The following is a 23008-nucleotide window of genomic DNA, read 5'->3' on the forward strand; positions in this document are numbered from 1 at the left end:
TATTGGAACAAGGAGGTTAGTCTGGCCTCTGATTGATACATGGCTAGATTTACCTCGCTGCACCTTCTCTGTGAGTGACTGCAGTGTGACCTAGAGGAATGAGACCCCTAGACAGGGGAGGGGGGGAAGTAAATGAGTACAAAACAAATCTGGTCTATTTCTTGTTTTGATCCACTCCATCTATCTTTTACATCTTTGGCTAGCAGCAGACGGTGCAGAAGGACTGCATGCCATCCACATCTCATGGCTGCTCGGCAGAAGATGGTACAATATGACTGCTAGCCATCCTCATCTCTTGCCTGCCCGGCAGAAGATAGCACAGTACGACTGCTAGCAATCCGTATCGCCAGCCTGCTCACCATAAGACGGTTCAATAGGACTGACTGCAGGACTAAAGAGAATGACCTGGTCAAGTCACTCCAAATTTAGTCCCTGCGCCCATGTCTGCCCACCTCGGACATGACAATGACGGTTACCAGTCATATTGCACTGTCTGCTGCCAGAAGGCAATGGGTTGCTGCTACTGCGTAGCAATGCAGTACCACGTCTGCCAGCACCCAGGAGACATACGGTGACGGTTACCTGAGCGGGCTCCATGCTTGCTGTGGTATGGCGTCTGCACAGGTAACTCAGGAAAAAAGGCGCGAAACGGTTGTCTGCCCTTGCTTTCACAGAGGGAGGGAGGGAACGGGGGCCTGACGATATGTACCCAGAACCACCCGCGACAATGTTTTAGCCCCATCAGGCATTGGGATCTCAACCCAGAATTCCAATGGGCAGCGGAGACTGCGGGAACTGTGGGATAGCTACCCACAGTGCAACGCTCCGGAAGTCGATGCTTGCCTCGGTACTGTGGAAGCACTCCGCCGAGTTAATGCACTTAGAGCATTTTCTGTGGGGACACACACACTCGAATATATAAAACCGATTTCTAAAAAACTGACTTCTATAAATTCGACCTAATTCCATAGTGTAGACATACCCTAAGTGGTCTGCTGAGACCCTCAGCAATTTTCAAGTGGTCCGTGGAAAAAAAAGTTTGAGAACCACCGATGTAATTGAGGCCTGTACCATAAGGCATTCACATAGGGTTGCCAGGTGTCCAGTTTTCAACCGAATGCTCGGTCAAAAAGGGACCGTGGCGGCTCCGCTCAGCACTGCTGACAGGGCGGTTAAAAGTCCGGTTGGCGGTGCTGCAGGGCTAAGGCAGGCTAGTTCCTACCTGTCCTGGCACAACGCTGCACCCCGGAAGTGGCCAGCAAGTCTGGCTCCTAGGTGTGGGGGGGCCAGGCACGGGGCTCTACGCGCTGCCCCCACCCTGAGCACCAGCTTTGCACTCCCATTGGCCGGGAACAGTGACCAATGGGAACTGGGGGGTGGTGCCAGCAGGTGAGAACACCCTGTGAAGCCTCCTGCCTCCAGGAGTCAGACTTATTCCTGGCCACTTCTGGGGTGCAGTAGGGAGCCAGGACAGGCTGGAAGCCTGCCTTAACCTTGCTGTACTGCTGACCCGAAGCCGCCTGAGGTAAGTCTGTGCCCCTGCCCTGAGCCCCTTCCTACAACCAAAACCCTCATCCCTGGCCCCAGCCCAGAGCTCATACTCCCTCCTGCACCCCAACCCCCTGCCTCAACCCCACCCCCAGAGCCTGCACCCTTAGCTCAGACCCAGTACCCCCCCACACGCCAACTCTTTGCCTCAACCCGCAGCCTCCTCCCACATTCCAAATCCCTTGGCCCTAGCCCATCAGAGTGTATTGCTTTTGCAACCTGAATAGTCCTCTAACATAGATTTAATTTGCAAACTGGATACAATTAATTTAGGCTTGAATAAAGACTGGGAGTGGATGAGTCATTACACAAAGTAAAACTATTTCTCCATGCTTATTCCCCTCTCCCCCGTTCCTCAGATGTTCTTGTCAATTGCTGGAAATGGCCCACCTTGATTATCACTACAAAAGGTTGCCCCCCTCCTCCCTGCTGGTAATAGCTCACGTTACCTGATCACTCTCCTTACAGTGTGTATGGTAACACCCATTATTTCATGTTCTCTGTGTAGATAAATCTCCCCCCTGTATTTTCCACTAAACCCACCCCACGAAGTGAGCTATAGTTCAGGAAAGCTTATGCTCAAATACATTGGTTAGTCTCTAAGGTGCCACAAGTCCTCCTGTTCTTTTTGTAGATTTGTAATGCATAATTGATACTGAAACTGTTGCAATCTGAGGTGGGACAAGAATTGAGGGCTTCTTCTCACACAAAACTTGCACTCACATTTTGTCCACTGAGGTAGCGAAACCGCCGCTGACTACTATGTGGACATACTGAAATCAGTTTGTGTGTCACTAAACAGATTAATGCTATTTTAACTAAACGGGTGTGAGATCTGGGCGGGGACCCGCCTAAAGTCAGTTGCCAGCAGCAGATTTGGACCTGAAGGGTGATTTTGCTAAAGGATTTCAGCCGTTCAGCTTCCCGGCTCTGTAGCGCCTCCTGCGCCTTGCGGGCGGACTGGGGCTGGCTCTGTGGACGCCGCCTTGCACCACACAACACGAGGCGCTCGAGGAACTCACCCCCAGCAGCTGAAACCCCCCACAAGAAGGAAGTGGAGGATTCTGCGCAGGCGCAGAAAGGAATTTCCAAGGAATGGCCGCAGCCTCCGCTGGGCCAAGGAGCAGTAGGCTCTGCGCATGCGCATAGAAACCTGAGCGAGTCCCGTGAAAACACAAACAAGCGGCGAAGCGGCAGCGGAGGTCGCTCTGTGCCGGGCCGCCGTCCTGGAGCCCGTGGGGAAGGGGCGCCTATGAGGTGAGCGAGGTGACGCTGGAGGGGGCGGGGTTCAGGCTCCGAGGGTCATAGGTGGCGGGATCTGGCCCCTTGCCCCGAGGCGCGGCGAAGAAGCCCATCGCGGAGTCGCGCCGCCTCCGTGGGGCCGGCCAGCCTTTTCGCGGCGGCTGGGTCAGTGGCCGCCTTCCGCCCGGGGTGGGGAGAGTACTGGGGGGCAGGGTGGGTTAGTTCCCGGCGTGAGCGGGGTATGGGGGGAGGGTGGCTCAGTCCCGTCCCCCGGGATGAGGGGTGGCTGGAATCTGGTGGTAGAGGATTTGGGGGCGAGGCTGTTCGCAGACCCCTGAGCGTCTGTTGTAGGACTTTCAAAAGGCCCTGGAAAGCTGTCCTGGTTGGTGGGCACCCTTGGGATTCACTGTCCCTCTCTGGTGTGTGTTAGACAGCCGCTTTCCGTCCCCAGCTTAAACCAGGCCGTCACACCCTGCCCCACAGCTCTTCCTTCCTCCTTTGTGGAGGCTCTTGAATGTTCCCAGTATAGGGAGACCCCTGACTGCTGCGGTATCACAATATAATGTTTCCTGCTCTTTCTGTCCCCTCTGAGTCTGTCAGCTGCGTTCTTTCATACTGTATTTAGAAACTAACTTTCTGTCCAGTGAGGGGGTAAAATGAGTCATCTCTGAACATATTTAACTTCTTTTGGCTATTCCTATTTCAAACTGAAAGCCTCTGGCAGAGCATCAGTAGTTTCTTCTAGTCTCTAACAATGATTTCCATGACTACTCAGAAGTCTTTATCTGTATAGCTTGCTAGATGTGCAAGAAGAAAAGGAGTACTTGTGGCACCTTAGAGACTAACCAACTTTATTTGCGCATAAGCTTTCGTGACCTACAGCTCACTTCACGTAAGCTTACACTCAAATTGATTAGTCTCTAAGGTGCCACAAGTACTCCTTTTCTTCTTGCAAATACAGACGAACACACCTGCTACTCTGAAACCTGTAGATGTGCAAGATATTTTATAAATTGGAAAGAGAAATTTTAGAAATGTAGAAAGTAAATTCCTTATGGCAGAAAGTTTCTATCTAATCCAGGCAGATATTATGTAAATTATGACATCCTTTGAAAATCTGTCGGTGAGGTGGAGTAAAATGGGTTGACAAACCCAACACCATCCTTAAATATTGGCAACTGGTACTTTGTTTGCAAATTGTTATTGTGGAGACCACCTATTTTTTAGACATCTTTAGCTTGAATTGAAGCAATTTGCACTCCACAGGCACTGTGTAATAGGTGATTACTGTCAAGAAGTCAGATGTATTGAATTGTGCTTTCTGCCATACCATAGAAAGCAGAACATTGTTTTCAGTTGCTTTATTGGAGAAGTATAAACTGATGTTTTGCTTTATTTTGATAGTTTTGGTCAAAATAGACTAGTGAGTACAACTGAATGATTTAATTGATAATGTGTATGTAAAGCAGCCTTAGTATAATTTTTATAGACTAAAAAATACTTGTGCCACTCGTGCTTCACAAGCTATCTTAAAATTAAGGCTACGTTTTAGTCATGGGTATTTTTAGAAAAAGTCAAGGACAAAAATTCACAGCCTGTCCATGACTTGTACTATATACACCTAACTAAAACTTGGGCACGGGGGCTGCAGATGCTCTGGGGGTGGTCTGGGGGTGCCGCATTTGCTGGACGTGGAGCCTGGGACCCCTGTGGGGGGGAGGGGCAGCAATGTGCGGCCTGGGACCCCTGCTGGCCCTCGGGGGAGGGTTGGCAGGCAGGCTCCCTACCTGGCTCTGTGTGTCTCTGCAGCTCCTAGGGGGAGGGAAGGCCAGGGAGGTTCCTGGCACTGCCCTCACTGCAAGCTCTGGCTTCGCAGCTCCCATTGGCCAGGAACTGCATGCAGCCAATGGGAGTTGTGGGGGTGGTGCCTGCAAGCAGGGCCAGTGGCTTGCAGGGCTCCCTGCCCACTCTGCCTAGGTCAGGAGCTGTAGGGACATGCTGGCTGCTCCTTCCCCCAGGTAAGTGCTGCCCCACACCCCGACCCAGCCCTGAGCCCCCTTCTATACCCAAACTGCTGCTGGCCCAGGGGCTGCCTGAGAGTTCCGGCAGCTCTGACCCAGTTGTACTGGCTGCTGCAAAAGTCACTGAGGTCACAGAAACTGTGACTTTTTCGTGACAGACATGCAGCCTTACTTAAAATACATGTGTCTTAATTTCTGAAACTGCAAGGTTAACACCTAGCTGATTCTTAATAATGTATTATTTTAGAAAAAATGAATATTGCAGTTAAAGGTTCCCAACAGTGTCTAAAATTGCCTAATTATTAGCTTCTAGGATTGGGTCATTAAAAAGTTTTCTAATAGAAAATTGTTACACATGGTAGTCGGTAGTCATATTTTATCACAAGACAGGAATCTGCAACAGCTGGAGAACACTTAGATTGTTTGAGGAGTTGTTGGTCATCTTTCAGAATTGTTGAAATAATGGTACCTCTATGACTTGTTTTCCAAAGCTGAGTAATAAGAGCTGATGCAGATGGGAATATTGGAGCAATAGACACAGTCAGTAAGAGACTTTATTGTTATGTCAGGAAAATGCATTCTTCAATTATTGAACTGGCTGTTGATGGCACAGCTGTTCTCCTGGCGTCCTGGAACAAGGATAATGAAAACAAGTGATCTGCCTTGGATGGTTGACTTCTTTCCACTGCATTGCTCACTTTGTACCATTTTGTGTTCTGTATGTTCAAAAGACTGTTTCACAGATTATTTGGTGTTGGGCAGGTGCGGGAGAAATAGAGAAGTGGCCAGGCTGCAGCTGCACTGCTGTAGTATAGACAGTCACTGCAGGGATGGAACGGGTTTTTCTGTCACTGTAGTAAATCCACCCATTTGAGAGGTGGTAGCTAGGTTGATGGAAATTCTACACAGGAATTTAGGTCAGTTTAGCTCCATCGTTCAGGAGTGTGAATATTTCACATCTCTGAGCGAAATAGCTAGGTTAACTTAAGTTTTAGGTGTAGCCCAGGCCTCAGGCATTATATTCCTGTGGTCATTTCTCTTACCATATAATAAGTGCTAAGAGGCCAAAGATGTCAGGTTATTTTATCTCAGGAACTATAGTATTTTGTATAATTTGAGTTAAACCTTTGTCAGTGGAATTTGTATACTCTAGTTTATGTATGAAGCGACATTACTTCCAAACAAGGCCATATTCCTACAATTAATAGTGCTCATGTGTCTTGCTTTCTGTATGTTTGCAAACATACAGAACTTGTACCTCTTTTTCTTAACGTCCTGACCCAGCTATTAACTTTGCAACGGAAGCAAGCACCAAACCTGTGGGTATAGATAATACCTTGTACTGCTCAACAAGGATTGCTGTAGTTTGTGGTTAATAACACATTCTGGAGATTTTGTCGTAGTAATCAGACAGTAGTGAATTAGACCACCTCTTGTGAGGTAAATAGCAGTATTGATGAACTCCAAAGGTAGTTGACAAAGAGAACTTTGTTCACCGCCATGCTTGAAGTCCTGCATGTCTTTCTGAAGTGTGGGAATACTGGAGGTCAGGTGATTACGAAGGACTTGTAGAGACTCTTTGGGGTGGGAGAAAAACAGCTGAACCCTGATACCATTGTTAACATCTTATTTTTATGCACCATAAAAATTAGTCAAGAAAGATTAAAAAGGGTCTGGTCTAAACACAGAGTTGCACTGGTTTAACGATGTGATGTTGCACAGATTTAGAGAACTATTCTTGTTTTAAAATAATTGTGCTCTGTCTCAACAATAAACTCTTTCCTCCATGCCCTGTCTCCTCAAGGATTTTTATATCCAGATAGCTATCTTGAAGTTAAAACCACACTTTTTACAGTGAAGACATAGTGTTTGTATATGGACACTCTTACATCTGTTTACATTTGGCTTACAATTGGGTTAGCATGCTCTTTTATATAATGTAGTTCTTGATCCTGCAATTGGATCAGCAGGGTGGGCCCTTGTTTCAGTAGGGGTTCATATTTTCACAAGCCACTGGGGTCTGCAAAGATCTGTCTCTGGATTAGGACCATAATGCTCCCTCTGCTCACCTCCCAAGGCCTTCATAAACATTTGCTACTATTGAACACTAAAATAGTATTTAGATCTCTAGATTAAGTGGATAGATATTTTTGTAATTTTGACCTATGACTAGTCTAAAGTTTACAAAACTCAAAATAAAGGTGGGTCTTTGCCCCCACAAACTTTTTTTTTTTTAAAAAAAGGGATGGAGTAGGAAGCCCATAAGAGAGTCTACTTTCTGAAAACTGAAATGTTATCTATGTGCCTGTCTTATATAAAATCAGTAATTAGAATTTAAAGTTGCTGTTTACAAGTGTTATCATATACTATATACTTCAGAAAAAAGAAAAGTAGGACTTGTGGCACCTTGTGCATCTGATGAAGTGAGCTGTAGCTCACGAAAGCTTACGCTCAAATAAATTTGTTAGCCTCTAAGGAGCCATAAGTCCTCCTTTTCTTTTTGTGGATACAGACTAACATGGCTGCTACTCTGAAACCTATATACTTCAGATGAATGCAACACTGTGTACAGAGTATGAGCTCCTCACGTTGCAGCTTGAACTGGGTAAAATGCCTGGTCATATTTCTTTATATAAATCTTTCTGTTTGTGGGATGTGAAGTGCTGTAGCAGGAGTTTTTGAGACATGGCTTTGTCATGTGATATGACTGATGAGATTCATACTGCTTCTCTCGTTTTGTATCCACATAAGCTTTTCGCTTAACAAGCTTTTTTGGTATTCATTTTGGATGGAAAAAAGGGTATTTGACCAGCAGATATAGTATATTCTAAGATGTCATTAAAGGTCATACTTTTTCCAGAAGCCTTCCTTAAAGATATAACTTATTTTAATTCTGTAGTTTATACATGCTATTCTACATGTACTGACTTCCTGGCTTATGCTATATAGGTGTATTACTAGTACGTGTAATTACACTATATATCATATATACTTTCTGATATTGCATTTAAGTTTTTATATAATGATTATTTTCTACTACTTTAAATTGAGGGTTACTCCTAAAATGTTGGGGTAAGTTAAAACAATGAGTGTGTGAGTTTAAGGCTTTATGGTGGGTTTGTTTCCAAGTAGACTAAATGTTTACGTAGAAAAGTGGAATGTACTTTTAGTATTCTTTTCTGTAATACATGAGCAAACACCCTTATCTCCCATATGTACTATCTGGGTGCTGTTACATTAATTTAGATAGAATAAATAGGCCAAGGAATGAAAGATGTTAGTATAAACCAGTCACTGCCCAACATTAAACAGTTTTAAACACGGTTCAGGGTTTAGTATAGAGAGACATCAGCCTGCTTAGTACCATGGTGCAAACACCATTAAAAATCCTTGTAACCATTAATTAATGATACAGAAAAGAAGGAAAAGCAGTTAAAGGATTTGAAATGTAAGGCATGAAGACTTGCTTTTAACAACATCCTTTCTTGCCTTTCCTTTTAACTGAAGAGAGTTTTTAGAAGGAAAAATTCCCTAGTTTGACTGTCTTTTTGATGGTAGTACATATGGTAAAAACTGTCTATTTGAGGAAAAGATAAGTTAGTTGAAATAACTGGAGCTGTTGTTGCTGTTAAGTCTGGTCTCATTTCCTTTAAGACAAAACACAACACACACACACACAAGAGGAGAGGAAAGACCAGCAGAAGTAGAAAATACAGCTTCTGTCTCTGATGTTGACTGTCACTTACAACATCACTGCTGGAAAAAAAAACAGACACAGCCCTGGCAAACATACCAGCATTGGGCTGAGTTTAGGGCAGTGCTTTTAGTTGCCTCTTTCTGGTAATGTTGCAAAATATACAGTCTTGGCCAGCTAATACACACAGGCGTCCGATGAAGTGAGCTGTAGCTCACGAAAACTTATACTCTAATAAATTTGTTAGTCTCTAAGGTGCCACAAGTACTCCTTTTCTTTTTACGGATACAGACTAACACGGTTGCTACTCTGAAACCTAATACAGACTCTTAGGAAACAGAAGGGAAAAGGGGAGGGTTAGGAAAGAGAAGTTGGACCATATGAACTGGAACCATAAACTCACTGAACATTAAATCCCACCAAATGAGGGTAAATCCATCCTCATCATCCACACTCATTATACTCCACACCTGAACATAACCATTATATGAACAACATACCCCCATATCTCAATGTCTGTACTTTGACCCGTTAAGCTTTTACCCCCAATTGGGGAGATTGCAGATTATGTATTCCTTACGCCACTCGTTCCTAAACCGAGTTTCGCACCCCTTGATGATCTGTACCTTATTCCCTGATAACCAGAAACTTCTATGCTTAAACTCTGTACCGTTTTCTTTTTACTTCAACATCATCTTAATAAAATTTGGGAAGGAGAAGAAAACACAAAGGGTGGGGAGTTTGACCATGTCTCACATCCCAGGTGGTGATCAGAATTCAGCCAGAGCCAGCAGAGATAGTGATGTCATCTGGATCCCTCTCTGGCCTGATCTGGTGAAGACATCTCTCAGTAGGATAACAAAGGCCCCGGAGATGATGGGGATCGCAGCCTGATAGTGAAGCTCACTTCAGTAGCCAGTTTTTCTCCCCAGAGTCTTTCTCTAAGGATCCCAGAAGGGAAGTGATGGGTGGAATAGCTCATCTTCTCATTATTTTATCCACCAGTTAGGCTTAATTTTTGACACACCCATTTTGATTCACTTATTTCTGATCCCAAGCTTCTTTTGTTTACTATACATGATCTTAACATAAGTTCTTGAGTTGTATCAGGAGGCCTTTTTTGCTTGGACTCATACAATGTTTGTCTTCCTTTCATATGTTTTCCCTTTAACTTTTGTTGTTACAGGTTATTGTGACGTTTTATAAACTTTTGCTCACTGTTTACAGCTACGCTCAGTGTTAGGGTAAATTTGTAGGCCCAATTATAACCGTGCTCAACCTACAAAATGAATGGAATGATAACTGGAAGAAAGACCTTTTTGGTAAATATTTCCTTGGAAACATTCATGATCAGCTTCTTTTTTTTTTCTAAAGGGGATCCTACTTATTCTTCTTCTCCTTAAGTGGCACCCCAGGACAATAACTGCAAAGTCCGTGTGAGTCAGTAGGATAGACCTAGGCCATACAGTCTTTAACTATGTAAAACATACATCTTTTACTCCTGGGGGAATTCTGGACCCAAAAATAAAAAAAAAATTCTGCGCACAATATTTAAAAATTCTGCATATTTTATTTGTCAGAACACAATATAATCATGTCAGTTTCAATTATTTTGGTAATTTATTTAAAAATACCTGTCAGCAAATATGTCTGTAACTATGCAGATAATAAAAAAGATCCAGGACATATTTTTGGACTCCTTACTATGTATATTAATACAGAACTTTGAGTAATAATTCATGTAAACTAAAATACAGAAACATAATAGACCATTCAAAGTGAAGTGGCCTGTTAACACTCCTGTAATCACATGACTAAAAATGGGGTTAGTGGGTTACATATCTGACTCTGCCAGAATGACAGATGCAAAACTTGCATTCATATCTCCACTGCTACAATGATCAGCACTCTTCATGACACATCTTTTAAGATCCGGGCCAACATGTGGTGTACCTCATCCATCCAATGCACTAAATGCCCCAGTAACAACTATGTGGATGAAACCAGATGATCAATACACTCTTGAAAGAACTCTCACAGGAAAACGCTAAAAACAAAACACCAGATCATCTGTGGGTAAATACTTTTCACAGAGTGAGTGATCACCCTATATCTGATTCCTAAGTCCTCATCCTTAAAGGAAAACTACACAACACTTTGAAAAGATGAGCCTGGGAGCTTAAATTCTTCATTTTGCAAGACACTAAAAATCATGGTGTTAATAAAGAACTGGATTTATGGTTTATTCCAACAATCTGTAACCCACTAACCCTCCTTTTTGTCCTTTGACTGCAGTGGTGTTAATGGGCCACTTCACCTTGAATGGTCCCTTTGAATGTGTTAACTACTTATTTCAGAGTAACAGCCGTGTTAGTCTGTATTCGCAAAAAGAAAAGGAGTACTTGTGGCACCTTAGAGACTAACCAATTTATTTGAGCATGAGCTTTCGTGAGCTACAGCTCACTTCATCAGATGTATACCGTGGAAACTGCAGCAGACTTTATATATACACAGAGAATATGAAACAATACCTCCTCCCACCCCACTGTCCTGCTGGTAATAGCTTATCTAAAGTAATCGTCAGGTTAGGCCATTTCCAGCACAAATCCAGGTTTTCTCACCCTCCACCCCCCCCACACAAATTCACTCTCCTGCTGGTGATAGCCCATCCAAAGTGACAACTCTTTACACAATGTGCATGATAATGAAGTTAGGCCATTTCCTGCACAAATCCAGGTTCTCTCACTCCCTCACCCCCCTCCAAAAACCACCCCCATACACACACAGACTCACTCTCCTGCTGGTAATAGCTCGTCCAAACTGACCACTCGCCAAGTTTAAATCCAAGTTAAACCAGAACATCTGGGGGGAGGGGGGGGTAGGAAAAAACAAGAGGAAATAGGCTACCTTGCATAATGACTTAGCCACTCCCAGTCTCTATTTAAGCCTAAATTAATAGTATCCAATTTGCAAATGAATTCCAATTCAGCAGTTTCTCGCTGGAGTCTGGATTTGAAGTTTTTTTGTTTTAAGATAGCGACCTTCATGTCTGTGATTGCGTGACCAGAGAGATTGAAGTGTTCTCCGACTGGTTTATGAATGTTATAATTCTTGACATCTGATTTGTGTCCATTTATTCTTTTACGTAGAGACTGTCCAGTTTGACCAATGTACATGGCAGAGGGGCATTGCTGGCACATGATGGCATAAATCACATTGGTGGATGTGCAGGTGGACACAAATCAGATCAAGAATTATAACATTCATAAACCAGTCGGAGAACACTTCAATCTCTCTGGTCACGCAATCACAGACATGAAGGTCGCTATCTTAAAACAAAAAAACTTCAAATCCAGACTCCAGCGAGAATCTGCTGAATTGGAATTCATTTGCAAATTGGATACTATTAATTTAGGCTTAAATAGAGACAGGGAGTGGCTAAGTCATTATGCAAGGTAGCCTATTTCCTCTTGTTTTTTCCTACCCCCCCCTCCCCCCAGATGTTCTGGTTTAACTTGGATTTAAACTTGGCGAGTGGTCAGTTTGGACGAGCTATTACCAGCAGGAGAGTGAGTCTGTGTGTGTATGGGGGTGGTTTTTGGAGGGGGGTGAGGGAGTGAGAGAACCTGGATTTGTGCAGGAAATGGCCTAACTTCATTATCATGCACATTGTGTAAAGAGTTGTCACTTTGGATGGGCTATCACCAGCAGGAGAGTGAATTTGTGTGGGGGGGTGGAGGGTGAGAAAACCTGGATTTGTGCTGGAAATGGCCTAACCTGACGATTACTTTAGATAAGCTATTACCAGCAGGACAGTGGGGTGGGAGGAGGTATTGTTTCATATTCTCTGTGTATATATAAAGTCTGCTGCAGTTTCCACGGTATACATCTGATGAAGTGAGCTGTAGCTCACGAAAGCTCATGCTCAAATAAATTGGTTAGTCTCTAAGGTGCCACAAGTACTCCTTTTCTTTTAACTACTTATGCTAAGCTATCTGTTCAACCTTTTATTTATCTGTGACAACTGAGTATCTTACCCACACCTGAAGAAGAGCTCTGTGTAGCTCAAAAGGTTCTCTTTTATCAAGAGAAGTTGGTCCAATAAAAGATATTGCCTCATCCACCTTGTCCCCCTTAACATTTGTGAGAGACTGCTGTCTGTAGGCTACAACTGCCAACCTTCCAGTTCATAAATATTAACCCCGCCCTTTGACTTTCTCTCTTGAGGTGGTGCCATAGGCTCAGTGACAGACAACTGAGAGTATGTATACCAGGGTGGGCAAACTTTTTGGCCCGAGGGCCACATCTGGGTATGGAAGTTGTACGATGAGCCATGAATGCTCATGAAATTGGGGGTTGGAGTGCAGGAGGGTGTGACAGCTCCAGCTGGAGGTGCGGGCTCTGGGGTGGGGCTGGGGATGAGGGGTTGGGGTGCAGGAGGGTGCTCTGTGCTGGGACCGAGGGGGATCAGGGCTGGGGGTTGGGGCACAGGAGGAGTTCACGGGTGCAGGCTCCGGGTGGCACTTACCTCAGGCAGTTCCCAGAAACAGTGGCATGTCCCCACTCCAGCTCCTATGCGGAGGCGTGGTCAGGCAGGTCTGCATACTGCCCCCTCCACAGGCGCTTTCCCTGCAACTCCCATTGCCCATGGTTCCCGGCCAGTGGGAGCTGCAGGGGCAACTTGCGGAAATCCTTGGCTGCTCCATGCTTAGAAGCTGGAGCAGGGACATGCCATGCTGCTTCCGGGAGCCAGGCGGAGCCACGGCACACGTGGAGTGGGGCAAGCCCCGGACCCTACTCCCCAGTGGGAGCTTGAGGGCTGGATTAAAACGTCTGAAGGGCTGGATGTGGCCCCCGGGCTGTAGTTTGCCCACCCATGATGTATACACTGCTATAAAAGACCTGCGACTGGCCTGAGTCAATGCTTTCAGGGGACGGGGGAGCCTGTGGGGTGATAAAATTGCTGTGTAGTTGTTCAGAAACTCTGCAAGAGGGCAGGGTCTCAGAGCCTGGGTTTCAGTTCAAACCTGAATGGCTATTTTACAATTTTATAGTCTCACAGCCCAATCCCTGGTGCTATGGGTTTTTTATTGCAGTATAGACGTACCCTGAATGTTGCTTGAACTCCTACAACCTAACATGGAATCCCTATTGTATGAAACTTTTTGCTTTGAAAAGTGGCGTCATGCTAGTGTTCAGGCAACACATTGTGAAAGCACTACCTTTTGAAAGGGTATCAAATGTCACAGAGCAGAATGGTGCTATGTTCTCTCAGACTTTTGGATATAGACTCTTGAAGGACCAGAAGAAAAGTGAGATTTTTTTCATAACCTTCAAATAGTATAAAATATTTTTTTAAAAAGAAACATCTCTGGTTATTGAAATAATTTATAGCATAAATATGGTATCTTTAAGAAAAATAAAATGTTATTGAAAAACTAACTCTCTAGGGCATCTTTATCCTCTAATTGCTGAATAACACAAATGTAAAATAGTGGTTGGAAGTCAGTATTGGAGTCCAGATTCTAAGCTTATGCTAACATGAAACCGTAAGCATTCGTAAAGAACCTGACACATCAGACTTTCTTTTTACCCTGAAATTGAACACCCTGTCTATCCATCTGTGTTCACATGCTCCCATACCAGTCATTTGTCTTGGTAAATAAAATGTAAGGATCTTGCTCTTGAGAAGGAGGTTTCATTTTTTTCAAAATGGTTTTTGTCTCCTTTGAACAGTCAGGAGGAGCCTTTACCATCCTTATCCTAAGGAAAAAGTCTTCTTGTGCCTACGTGCCCTGTTCATTACGAATAATAAAAAAGTGTAAAGGTTTTTTAGGAGAATAAAAATACAAATAATTCATACACAGCGTCTTGTGGTTGCTTACCACAAACAGTCAGGCAATTGTTATGGGTGCTATAAAAGTAAAATTATTTTGTGTCATGAAATATTGATGCCACTAAATACATCGCTAGGAAATGCCATAAACTGACATAGCAGTAGTATATGATCATTTAGCCACCTCTGGGATGAAGTGTGCCATCTGTTTGGTTCTGACAGCACGACACGTTTTTTAGGAGGGGAAATGGTGTGGGGGGAATCTCTGATTCAAAAGGTAGGGAGAACTTCTATACTCAGAATGTAGTTATTTTAGTTAGAATTTGGGCACTGGAGTTAATGCCCCTTCTCTTCTTAAGATGTCATGGAATTGATCAGGAGTAGTGAGGGCCTCAGACTCATTTCTCATCTTAAAAACATCTCCAGCTATATAGCTTCAGCCCCTAACCCCCACATCTGTGTCCTGTGTCATGCTGGGAGCTTAGTACTGGCTTAAAGGAAAGAGCACCCAATAATGAATTGCCAGCACAACTTTCTGCAACAGTTGGGTTTTCTTTGGAGGACTGTCATCTTTGTCAATTTGTTAGTCTCTAGGATGCCACAAGTACTCCTGGTTTTTTTGTCATCTATAAAGTGACCACCATATTTTTCAAAAACTGGGATGCTTGTAGAAGCAACTACAGAAAAAAGTTGCGGGGAAACTAGGAGAGAGAATTTTGTTTGACCTAAAGATAAAATTGGGAGACGAGCAGCCTAAACAGCTGGTGCTGGCTCTTGTGAATTTCTGTTCTTATAGCATATTTGAGCCATCCCTTAAAATAAATAAAACTTGGTTGGTTATTGCCTCACTTTGCACCCACCCTTTCTGTTAAGTAAAAATTTACTTCATCTCCATTCTGTGTTCTTTTCCCTTATCTCTAATTTTTCCTTTCTTCTGTTGTCTGATATTTTTCTCTTTTCAGTCTATTTTCTCCCCTTAATGTCCTTTTTTTGTTTGTCTTCTCCTATATTGTGTGCTCGTCTTCCTTCTGCCAAGTTTCTGGTTTCTTCCCTGATCCTCTTTTACTCCTTTTTTATCTTGTATTCTCAATTCCCGATTTCTCTGTACTGTCCCCAGGATTTCATCTTGCATTGGGTCTCCCCTGGCCCCACCAAAAACTTTCATCCGCTTCTTCCCTAGTCACAAACCACATGTGCTTTTCAACTGCATGCTCCTACAATCTTTCTCTCTACTGTGTTCTTTTCATAATCAAGCAAGTACACAAACACAGGCAGAATCCACCTACACATGCAGGCTCCTCACAACTTCAATACAAGTGGGACTTGTTATACAGGCTTCCCCCCAAATAAATAAATCAACATGCATACCTACTGCAAATCTCCCCTTCCCAACCCAGGCAGCCTTTTGTCCTCCCAGAGTCTTTGTGTCTCTTTCAACCCGTTTTGGTGGAGGCTAGGCGTGACCCAAAGTTATAATGCATTCAGCCCCCTGAGGGAGGGGGTATGTTATGTTGTGTTCAGCAGCAGTCTTCCATAACTGATTAAGGATAATTATTTGTTTCTTTTCTGGTAGTGTCAAGGAGCATCAATAAGGGTCAGGTCCTTTTTATGCCTGGTGCTGTCCAAATACAAAGGAGGACAGTCCCTGGCCCAGAGGGGTTTATGCCCTAAGAAAAAATACGGATTGAGGTTCATGGGGCTCAGTGTGAGATTAAAGGATTTCTGAGGCAAATCTTTGTCAATCTCTTCACTCTGCCTCAGTACCCCCTTAAATGTTTGTAATCAGTAAAATGTATAAATCCTATTAATCTTTCTTCAGGAGGTGAGCAGCCATTAATGAAAAACATCTTATTTGTTGTTTCATTTCTATTTAATATGAATATTGGGCTGAGCTGTAAAAAGTTCAGTGATAAGATTTTAATTTTTTTTCCTAAATATCTTTTTGTCACAGAAACACAAATGCAAGTTCTAATAAAAGATAAAACAGTTGCTTAAAGCTATCTAGTCCTGTCTTGCCTTTTAAAATACTCTAAATGTTGAACATCAGGAGCAGTGCAATTAGATACCTTGCTTACTGTATTTTAACATATATAATAAAAGATGATCATGTAATCATTTACAGTAAATGGGTAATTTAGTTATAGGGCTGTAATTCCACTGACAGAGTTTTCTGGAGCCTATTCTTGGAGACTGAAGCCTGAGTGGCTAATATATTGACTAGAGCCCCAGAAGAAAATTAAGATAAAATTCAGATAATTTGTCTTGTCTCTTTCCAACAGTTTCCCCATTCTGCAGCTTGAATATAATTATTTTACTCATAATTCATAGACCACATCATATGTCTGATTTACAAGGTTTTTGTATGTGGGTTGCAGTGTTCAGTGTTGCATAATATTGACACTCTAAACTTTAATATTGAAAGTCAATGTTCATAAAGCTCTTCAGTAATTTTTATTGTGCATATAAAAGTAAATTTTTAAGTAATGTTTTAAGGCATTATTAATATTTTATTTTTGAAGGTTTAATAGTATAGAAACATAAGAATTGCCATATTGGATCAGACCAGAGTTCTGGTCCAGTATCCTGTTTCATAGTGGCCAGTATGAGGTGTTTCAGAGTAAGGTACAAGAAACCCCACAGTGGACAACTATAGAATAACCTATCCTTGGAAGAAGTTTGTGCCTAACCCGCATCAGTTAGTGGTGGGCTCATGCCTGTTGGTCTGATAATTTATATCCCTTCTTATAAGAGGAAGAAATTGTTAGTGACAAGACTAAAAGCAAGTGTACAGGTTCTCAGCTCTAATACAAGTTCTAAATATGAAGTGGTAGCTTCTAAAATGACTGTTTACACTACAGTTTTCTTTTTATATAATGTTTCTAAAAGTCTTATTTGTGCAGAGTGATCTAGTGCAATAATTGATCATGAAAAGGAATAAGTTAATGGTCACTATAGAAAACTGACTTGGGGGTAGAAGAAGGCCCTGTGTCCACCTAGGCCCACCTGTCTAGTATTCGTAACGTCATTTTTCTCTCAATGCTTGTAACTTTCTTTATGCATAGAATAACTAAAGCAGGCAGAACATAAAATAATACTTAAAGTAGTTTTGTCTTGGACTACATTTCTCAAGATATTAATACAATGATAAGCTTTGTGCCCCAAATCATTATTGTTGCCATCAGAAGGCTCTTTATTGCCTATATGAAATGAATTTGTGGTCTGTCAAGTTCTCACTTGCCAGGAGACCACATATCAAATGTGGTGGTTTATTTTGTAACTGGTTGTCATTTTTTTTGCGGTGTTAGGTACAGAGGCAGATGATTGAATGAATGGACAAGGAAAGGAGACGAGGAATAGGGTTAAAACAATTTGGAAAGCTTGCACTACTGCTGTCTATGCTATGCCTATTTTATAGGCAAATAAAGAGTTCAGTTGACAAGTCACAGAGCCCACTAAAGACTGCAGATCAGTTGGAGTGACTAATGCATGGCTGGGAGTATAGTAACCCAAAGGAGACACTGTGTATTCAGAAAGTTTCTTAGTTACTGTACTCAAACATAATTGAGTTGGTGATTCTTGCCTGTGCACATACACATTTGCAGAAGGCACTGAAGTGTATAAATCTAAATAACAGTTGCATTTCATTTTCCTTCTCCTTCTAATACAAACTTCCATTTAATTATAAAATCTTTGCTTGTAAAGTTGGTAGAGAACACTAAGATTGGTAGAATACTAAACAAAAAGAACAGGTTTCTGTTACAGAGTGATGTGAATAGCCTGGTTAAATGATCACAATCCAACAAAATGTGGTTTTAATACAGGTAAATGCAAGTAATATCTGGGAACATAGAACGCTGGCTATACCTCTGTCTTGGAAAGCAGTGATTCATAGAAGGTCTTAGGGGTGATTGTAGATCACTCTCAGCATGAGCGCTCAGTGCAATGCTGCAGCAAAAAAGGGCCAATGTGATCTCTGGATGTATAAAAAGGGAATATTAGGTAGAAATAAGGAAGTGATCTTGTTTCTGTACACAGCATAGGTAACACTGCTGCTAGAATACTGTGTACTGTTCTGGCATCCACACTTCCAGAAAACGATATGAAAATACTGGAAAGAGTTAGGAGGCCTACAAAAATAATCCAGGACTGGCAAACAAGCCTTGCAACACAACACCAAAGGAGCTCAATTTACTCAGTTTGAGAGGTGACATAATCACTGTGCACAGGTATATACAGGTGAAAAAGATATCTGATAGTAAGGGGATTTTCAGTCTTGCAGACAAAGGCATAACAAGATCCAGTGGCTGGATGTTGAAGTTGGACAACTTCATCCTTGAAATAAGATGCAACTTCCTAGCTGTGAGGGTAATTAAGCATTGGAACACTTTGTTGGGGGAGGTAATGGATTCACCCTCAGTTGGAATCATTAAAATTAGATTAGAAATCTTTCTAAAAAATATACTTTAATCCAGTTCTGGGAGGAGTTCTGTGGGTGGTCAGGAGTCAGGCTTCGCAGTCTTTGGCTCCCCCTGTTCATTCCTTCCCTTAATGTGCCATAGAGAGAACAAGAAGCTCTGCATTGCCCTATGCATACTCATAATATTTGCAGCCTGCACTAATTCGTTGACTGTAATCAAATATCATGCTTCAGGGTTTCAGCTGGTCACTTTCAGGGATCAGGAGGGAATTTTCCTACTCAGTACACAATTGGCCAGTTGAATTCTGTTCTCCCCGCCTGCCTCCACCTCCCTTCCTTAGGGCATTGGTGGCACCTCCAGTTTCTCCTGTCTTCTGCCTGTGGTGCGCCTCAGGTTAGCTTCCTGAGAACTGAAATGGTTTGATCTGAAGTTTTTGGGTTCAATATAAGGGTTACTCGGTGAAATTTAGTAGCTTGAGATATACAGGAGGTCAGATTAGATGATCAAGTGGTGTCTGTTCTTTGTGGTTCATTCCTACCCTAAACTCTTTGAAACTATGAAATTGTGACAGTACAGCAAATGCCTTCAAATGATTCAGTTTTGGCAAGGCTATTTAAATCCCTTTGTTTCTTTGTGAAGATTCCTGAGAACATATTGAACATAAAGATTTTACAATGCAGTGTTTATAATCTTGGGTTCTGTATATGGGGAGATGGCAAGGGGCTATTCTAAAATTTGCAAGAAAATATTTCATTGTAAAATATAAAACTGTTCTCATTCTCAAAAGAGCATTTTTATGAAAATTTGTAGGATTCTGTAAACCGTTTGCTACCCAATCCTTTGAATAAATAAAACAGCACATTCTTCTTTATAGGTACAAGAGGGCTAAAATTTCACTGGAGCCACAACTAGAATGGACAATTACTTTAAAGCAGCAGTCTGTGACTTGGACAAACTACTTGATGAATTTGAGCAAAATACAGGTTAGTTGGATCTTTGTGCTACTTTTTTTTCTTTTCTTTCTGTATGGGGAAAACAAACTTAAATAGTTAAGACCAAGAGGAAGTGAAAATTAATTTTGTCTGTTCATAAGTGGTGTTTTTTTGTTTGAAGAAAGCTTTAGCGAGGTGGGAGTGCCGTTTGAAGGAACCAGTTTTATAAACTTTGCTTTTGATCCCTTTTTGTTTTTAAATAGATGAACTTGACTGCTACAGAGCAGCTGCAAACCAGTGTGATTCAATACAGCATTCAGTCTCTTCAGAATTGGATTGCTTACAACCTGTATTCCTCATACCAAAAGTGCAAGAATATGTTAGCAGTTGTAGTATGTCAGAAGAATTCTCTCTAGCCAGTCAGGCTACAACAAATACAGCAAAGTTTGAACTGAATTCCTCAGCACAAAATGAGAAAAATGTTACTGGACTTGATCTTCTGTCTTCTGTGGATGGTGGTGCCTCAAATGAAATTCAGCCTTTGAGCCTGGGGAGGTGTAGTATACCTGTATGTGATCTCATCAGTGACACAGGTAATTTGATCCATTCAACGAGTAATCATGAAGATATTCAGAAGCTGCAGCCAGATGACTTCCAGTGCAATGAGAATTCTTTGGTTGGCTTTGATTTATCTTTAGTACCAGCTACAGTTTGCAGTTTGTCAGTAGCTTTCGGTGGTGTTTCAGGCACACAACAACAGAATGGTGGGGACACAACACCACAAGATGCAGGACCTGTTGCAACAAAAGAGTTGAGCCAGTTGGATTTTAAAACACACAATCGTGGTAAAGCAAAGCTCTCTGATTCATGTGATGATCAAAATAGGACAGAAACTTTAAAGGATATTCAGATATTTGATCAGCTGGAACAAATTACAGGCCTTAACGCTACATCTGCCTTTGTAACATCACAGAGCCCAAAAGCTCTCAGTTCCAAAGATGACACAACCGTTGAAAAGCTGTCTTGTGAATCATTAAAAGATGAAAATCTGTGCTATGTGATAAGTCAAGAGGCACCTGAAGAGAGTGTTAATGACAATGTATTTTCAAAAGATGACGGTAATGGGGAATCCTTGCCTTCTGATCTGCCAAAGAGTTCTGAATTACACAAAAACAGTGTAAAATTATCTGGAAAGTGTGTTATACCAGACTCTTCATCTCAAATAGAGGATAGAGTAGTACTAGATAAGATGAAAAGTGCAGAAGAAAACATGTGCAGTCCAGAACTTAATACCAATGAAATATTGCACAGTGTTTCAACTTCACATGTAACTGCTGAAGATACCCAAACCTCATTGTCATGTCTTCCACTTGCTGTATCCATGTGTGGTTCATTAGTTGTAACAGAAGACAAAAGTGATCATATACCTCAGAATGAAAAAGCAGATGTCATCAGTGATACTGTGACTATGCATGCAGGAAAATCTAAGCCTGGATTCCCCAATGTGGAATCCTCTGGAAAGATGAAACCTTCTGAACAGGAAGGATATCTAAACCAAATCAACCAATGCTTTGTAGAAGAAGCTATAACTATAGATGGAAAGAAGAGGGAATCTGACAACAAAATTAATAAAGGTGATTCTCCCCAAATGCACGCTGCTGCTGCTGCTGCTGGCCCTGTTGGAGAAGCTAAAATTGAACTGTGCAGTGATGGTATTCAGCCAGTTGACAGTCATGATCAAAGTATTACTTGTCCAGTTTTAGCTGACTTAACTATTGAGGAATACTTAATTAAAAGTGATTCACTGATTAGTGATGCTGAGCTTGATGCCTTCTTATCTGGACAGAGTTTTCAGCCCAGTAATTCACAGCCCTTTGAAGAAGGCATGGACGACCTGCTGGAGTCTGATGCAAATCAGGCAAACAACCTGGATTTCGAAAAGGTCAATGATTCACAAACAAAAGCAAAACTGGAGGAGATTGGAGAGATTTCCAGTATTAATAGTACTTGTAGAATAGCTGATATTGAATATAAATTGGAGTCTCCCCCAGAAAAAAGTACATATCCTATTCAACAAGAGGCCTCTAACCATATAACTGAGACTCGTATTGAAGTACCTGTCCCTACTCTTAGCCATCAGAATGTACATGTTGGAGGTGCTAGACCTAAACAGTTGCTTAATCTTTCTCAAAGAACTGCAATTGAGAGAGAGTTCAGCAAGCCAGATATGCCTAGGACTGAATTCCAGGAAGTGAATTCCTTACCGCCAAAGGCCTCTCTCTCAGAAACCAAAACTATTACCGATATAAGCTCCAAAGGTAATCCATCTGATACAGAAAACTCCTTGGAAGCAGGCGGAAGTTGTGTGCCTGCAAGTGTAGAAGTTGGTAAAGCACCTCTAGTTCTGGGACTAAAACAGCCACCCTGGGTTCCCGATTCAGAGGCTCCCAACTGCATGAACTGCCAAGTCAAGTTCACGTTTACAAAAAGAAGACACCACTGTCGTGCATGTGGGAAAGTAAGTTATGAAAAAATGCTTTGCATTACATTGTTTTGCCCATGTATTGTGTTACAGCCGGGGTTTTCAACCTGTGGTCCATGGACCCTTGGGGGTCGGCAAACTGTCTAAGGTTTCCAAAGGGGTCTGCATCTCCATTCAAAATTCTTTAGGGGTCCTCAAATGAAAAATATGATGCCATAACACAATGGTTTTCAGTCTAATAAGGCCACTCTGACTTAGTTTTTCCTTCCTTTGCCTGATATTTAGTGCTACTTTTTTAGGCTCTACCAACCTTTCATTAGGAAACTTTTGTCAAATACTAAGTGAGTCATCTGTAACTCTTTATAAACTATAAAACTATAGAGTTAAATTTAATTCAATCACTGAATATTAAGCAAAGATATAAGATTTTACTGTGAAAATACAGTTGAGGTGAAAAATCTTGCCCTATGACCTATTATTGACCAACTTAAGCTGATTACTGAGGAGTTTTTTCATTGGCTGTCCAAAGTTTTTCTCTACCTTCTAAATCAGAGGTGGGTAAACTATGGCCTGTGGGCTGCATCTGGCCCGGGGGATCATCCTGCCCGGCCCCTGAGCTCCCAGCTGGGGAGGCTAGTCCCCGGCCCCTCCCTCGCTGTTGCCCCTCCTCTGCAGCTATGCTGCTATGTGGGCAGTGCCCTGGCCCGCTGCTCCTGCCGGGCAGTGTGGCGGCGTGGCTGACTCCGGCATCGTAAGGGGGCGAGGAGTGGGGGGGTCCCTGGAGGCGGTCAGGGGACGGAGCAAGGGGCGGTTGGATGGGGCAGAGGTTCTGTGG

General features: G+C 42.5%; 1 protein-coding gene across 7 annotated transcripts in view; it reads left to right on the forward strand.

Annotated features, from left to right (window-relative positions):
* Positions 1 to 2715: 2715 nt before the first annotated feature.
* ZFYVE16 (zinc finger FYVE-type containing 16) overlaps positions 2716 to 23008 on the forward strand; it is a 61881-nt gene continuing 41588 nt past the window's right edge. For all 7 annotated transcript variants that reach the window (XR_013346148.1, XR_013346150.1, XR_013346152.1 and 4 more), the window contains exons 1-3: positions 2716 to 2805; positions 19634 to 19742; positions 19955 to 22209. Coding sequence is in view for 2 of the 7 variants with exons in the window: in XM_077817115.1 (XP_077673241.1) it covers positions 19673 to 19742; positions 19955 to 22209 (2325 nt within the window). In the remaining 5 variants the exon portion in view is untranslated. The remainder of the gene's footprint in view (positions 2806 to 19633; positions 19743 to 19954; positions 22210 to 23008) is intronic.

The sequence above is a fragment of the Eretmochelys imbricata genome, chromosome 5, assembly GCF_965152235.1.
Source record: "Eretmochelys imbricata isolate rEreImb1 chromosome 5, rEreImb1.hap1, whole genome shotgun sequence".
Classification (NCBI taxonomy): domain Eukaryota; kingdom Metazoa; phylum Chordata; order Testudines; family Cheloniidae; genus Eretmochelys; species Eretmochelys imbricata.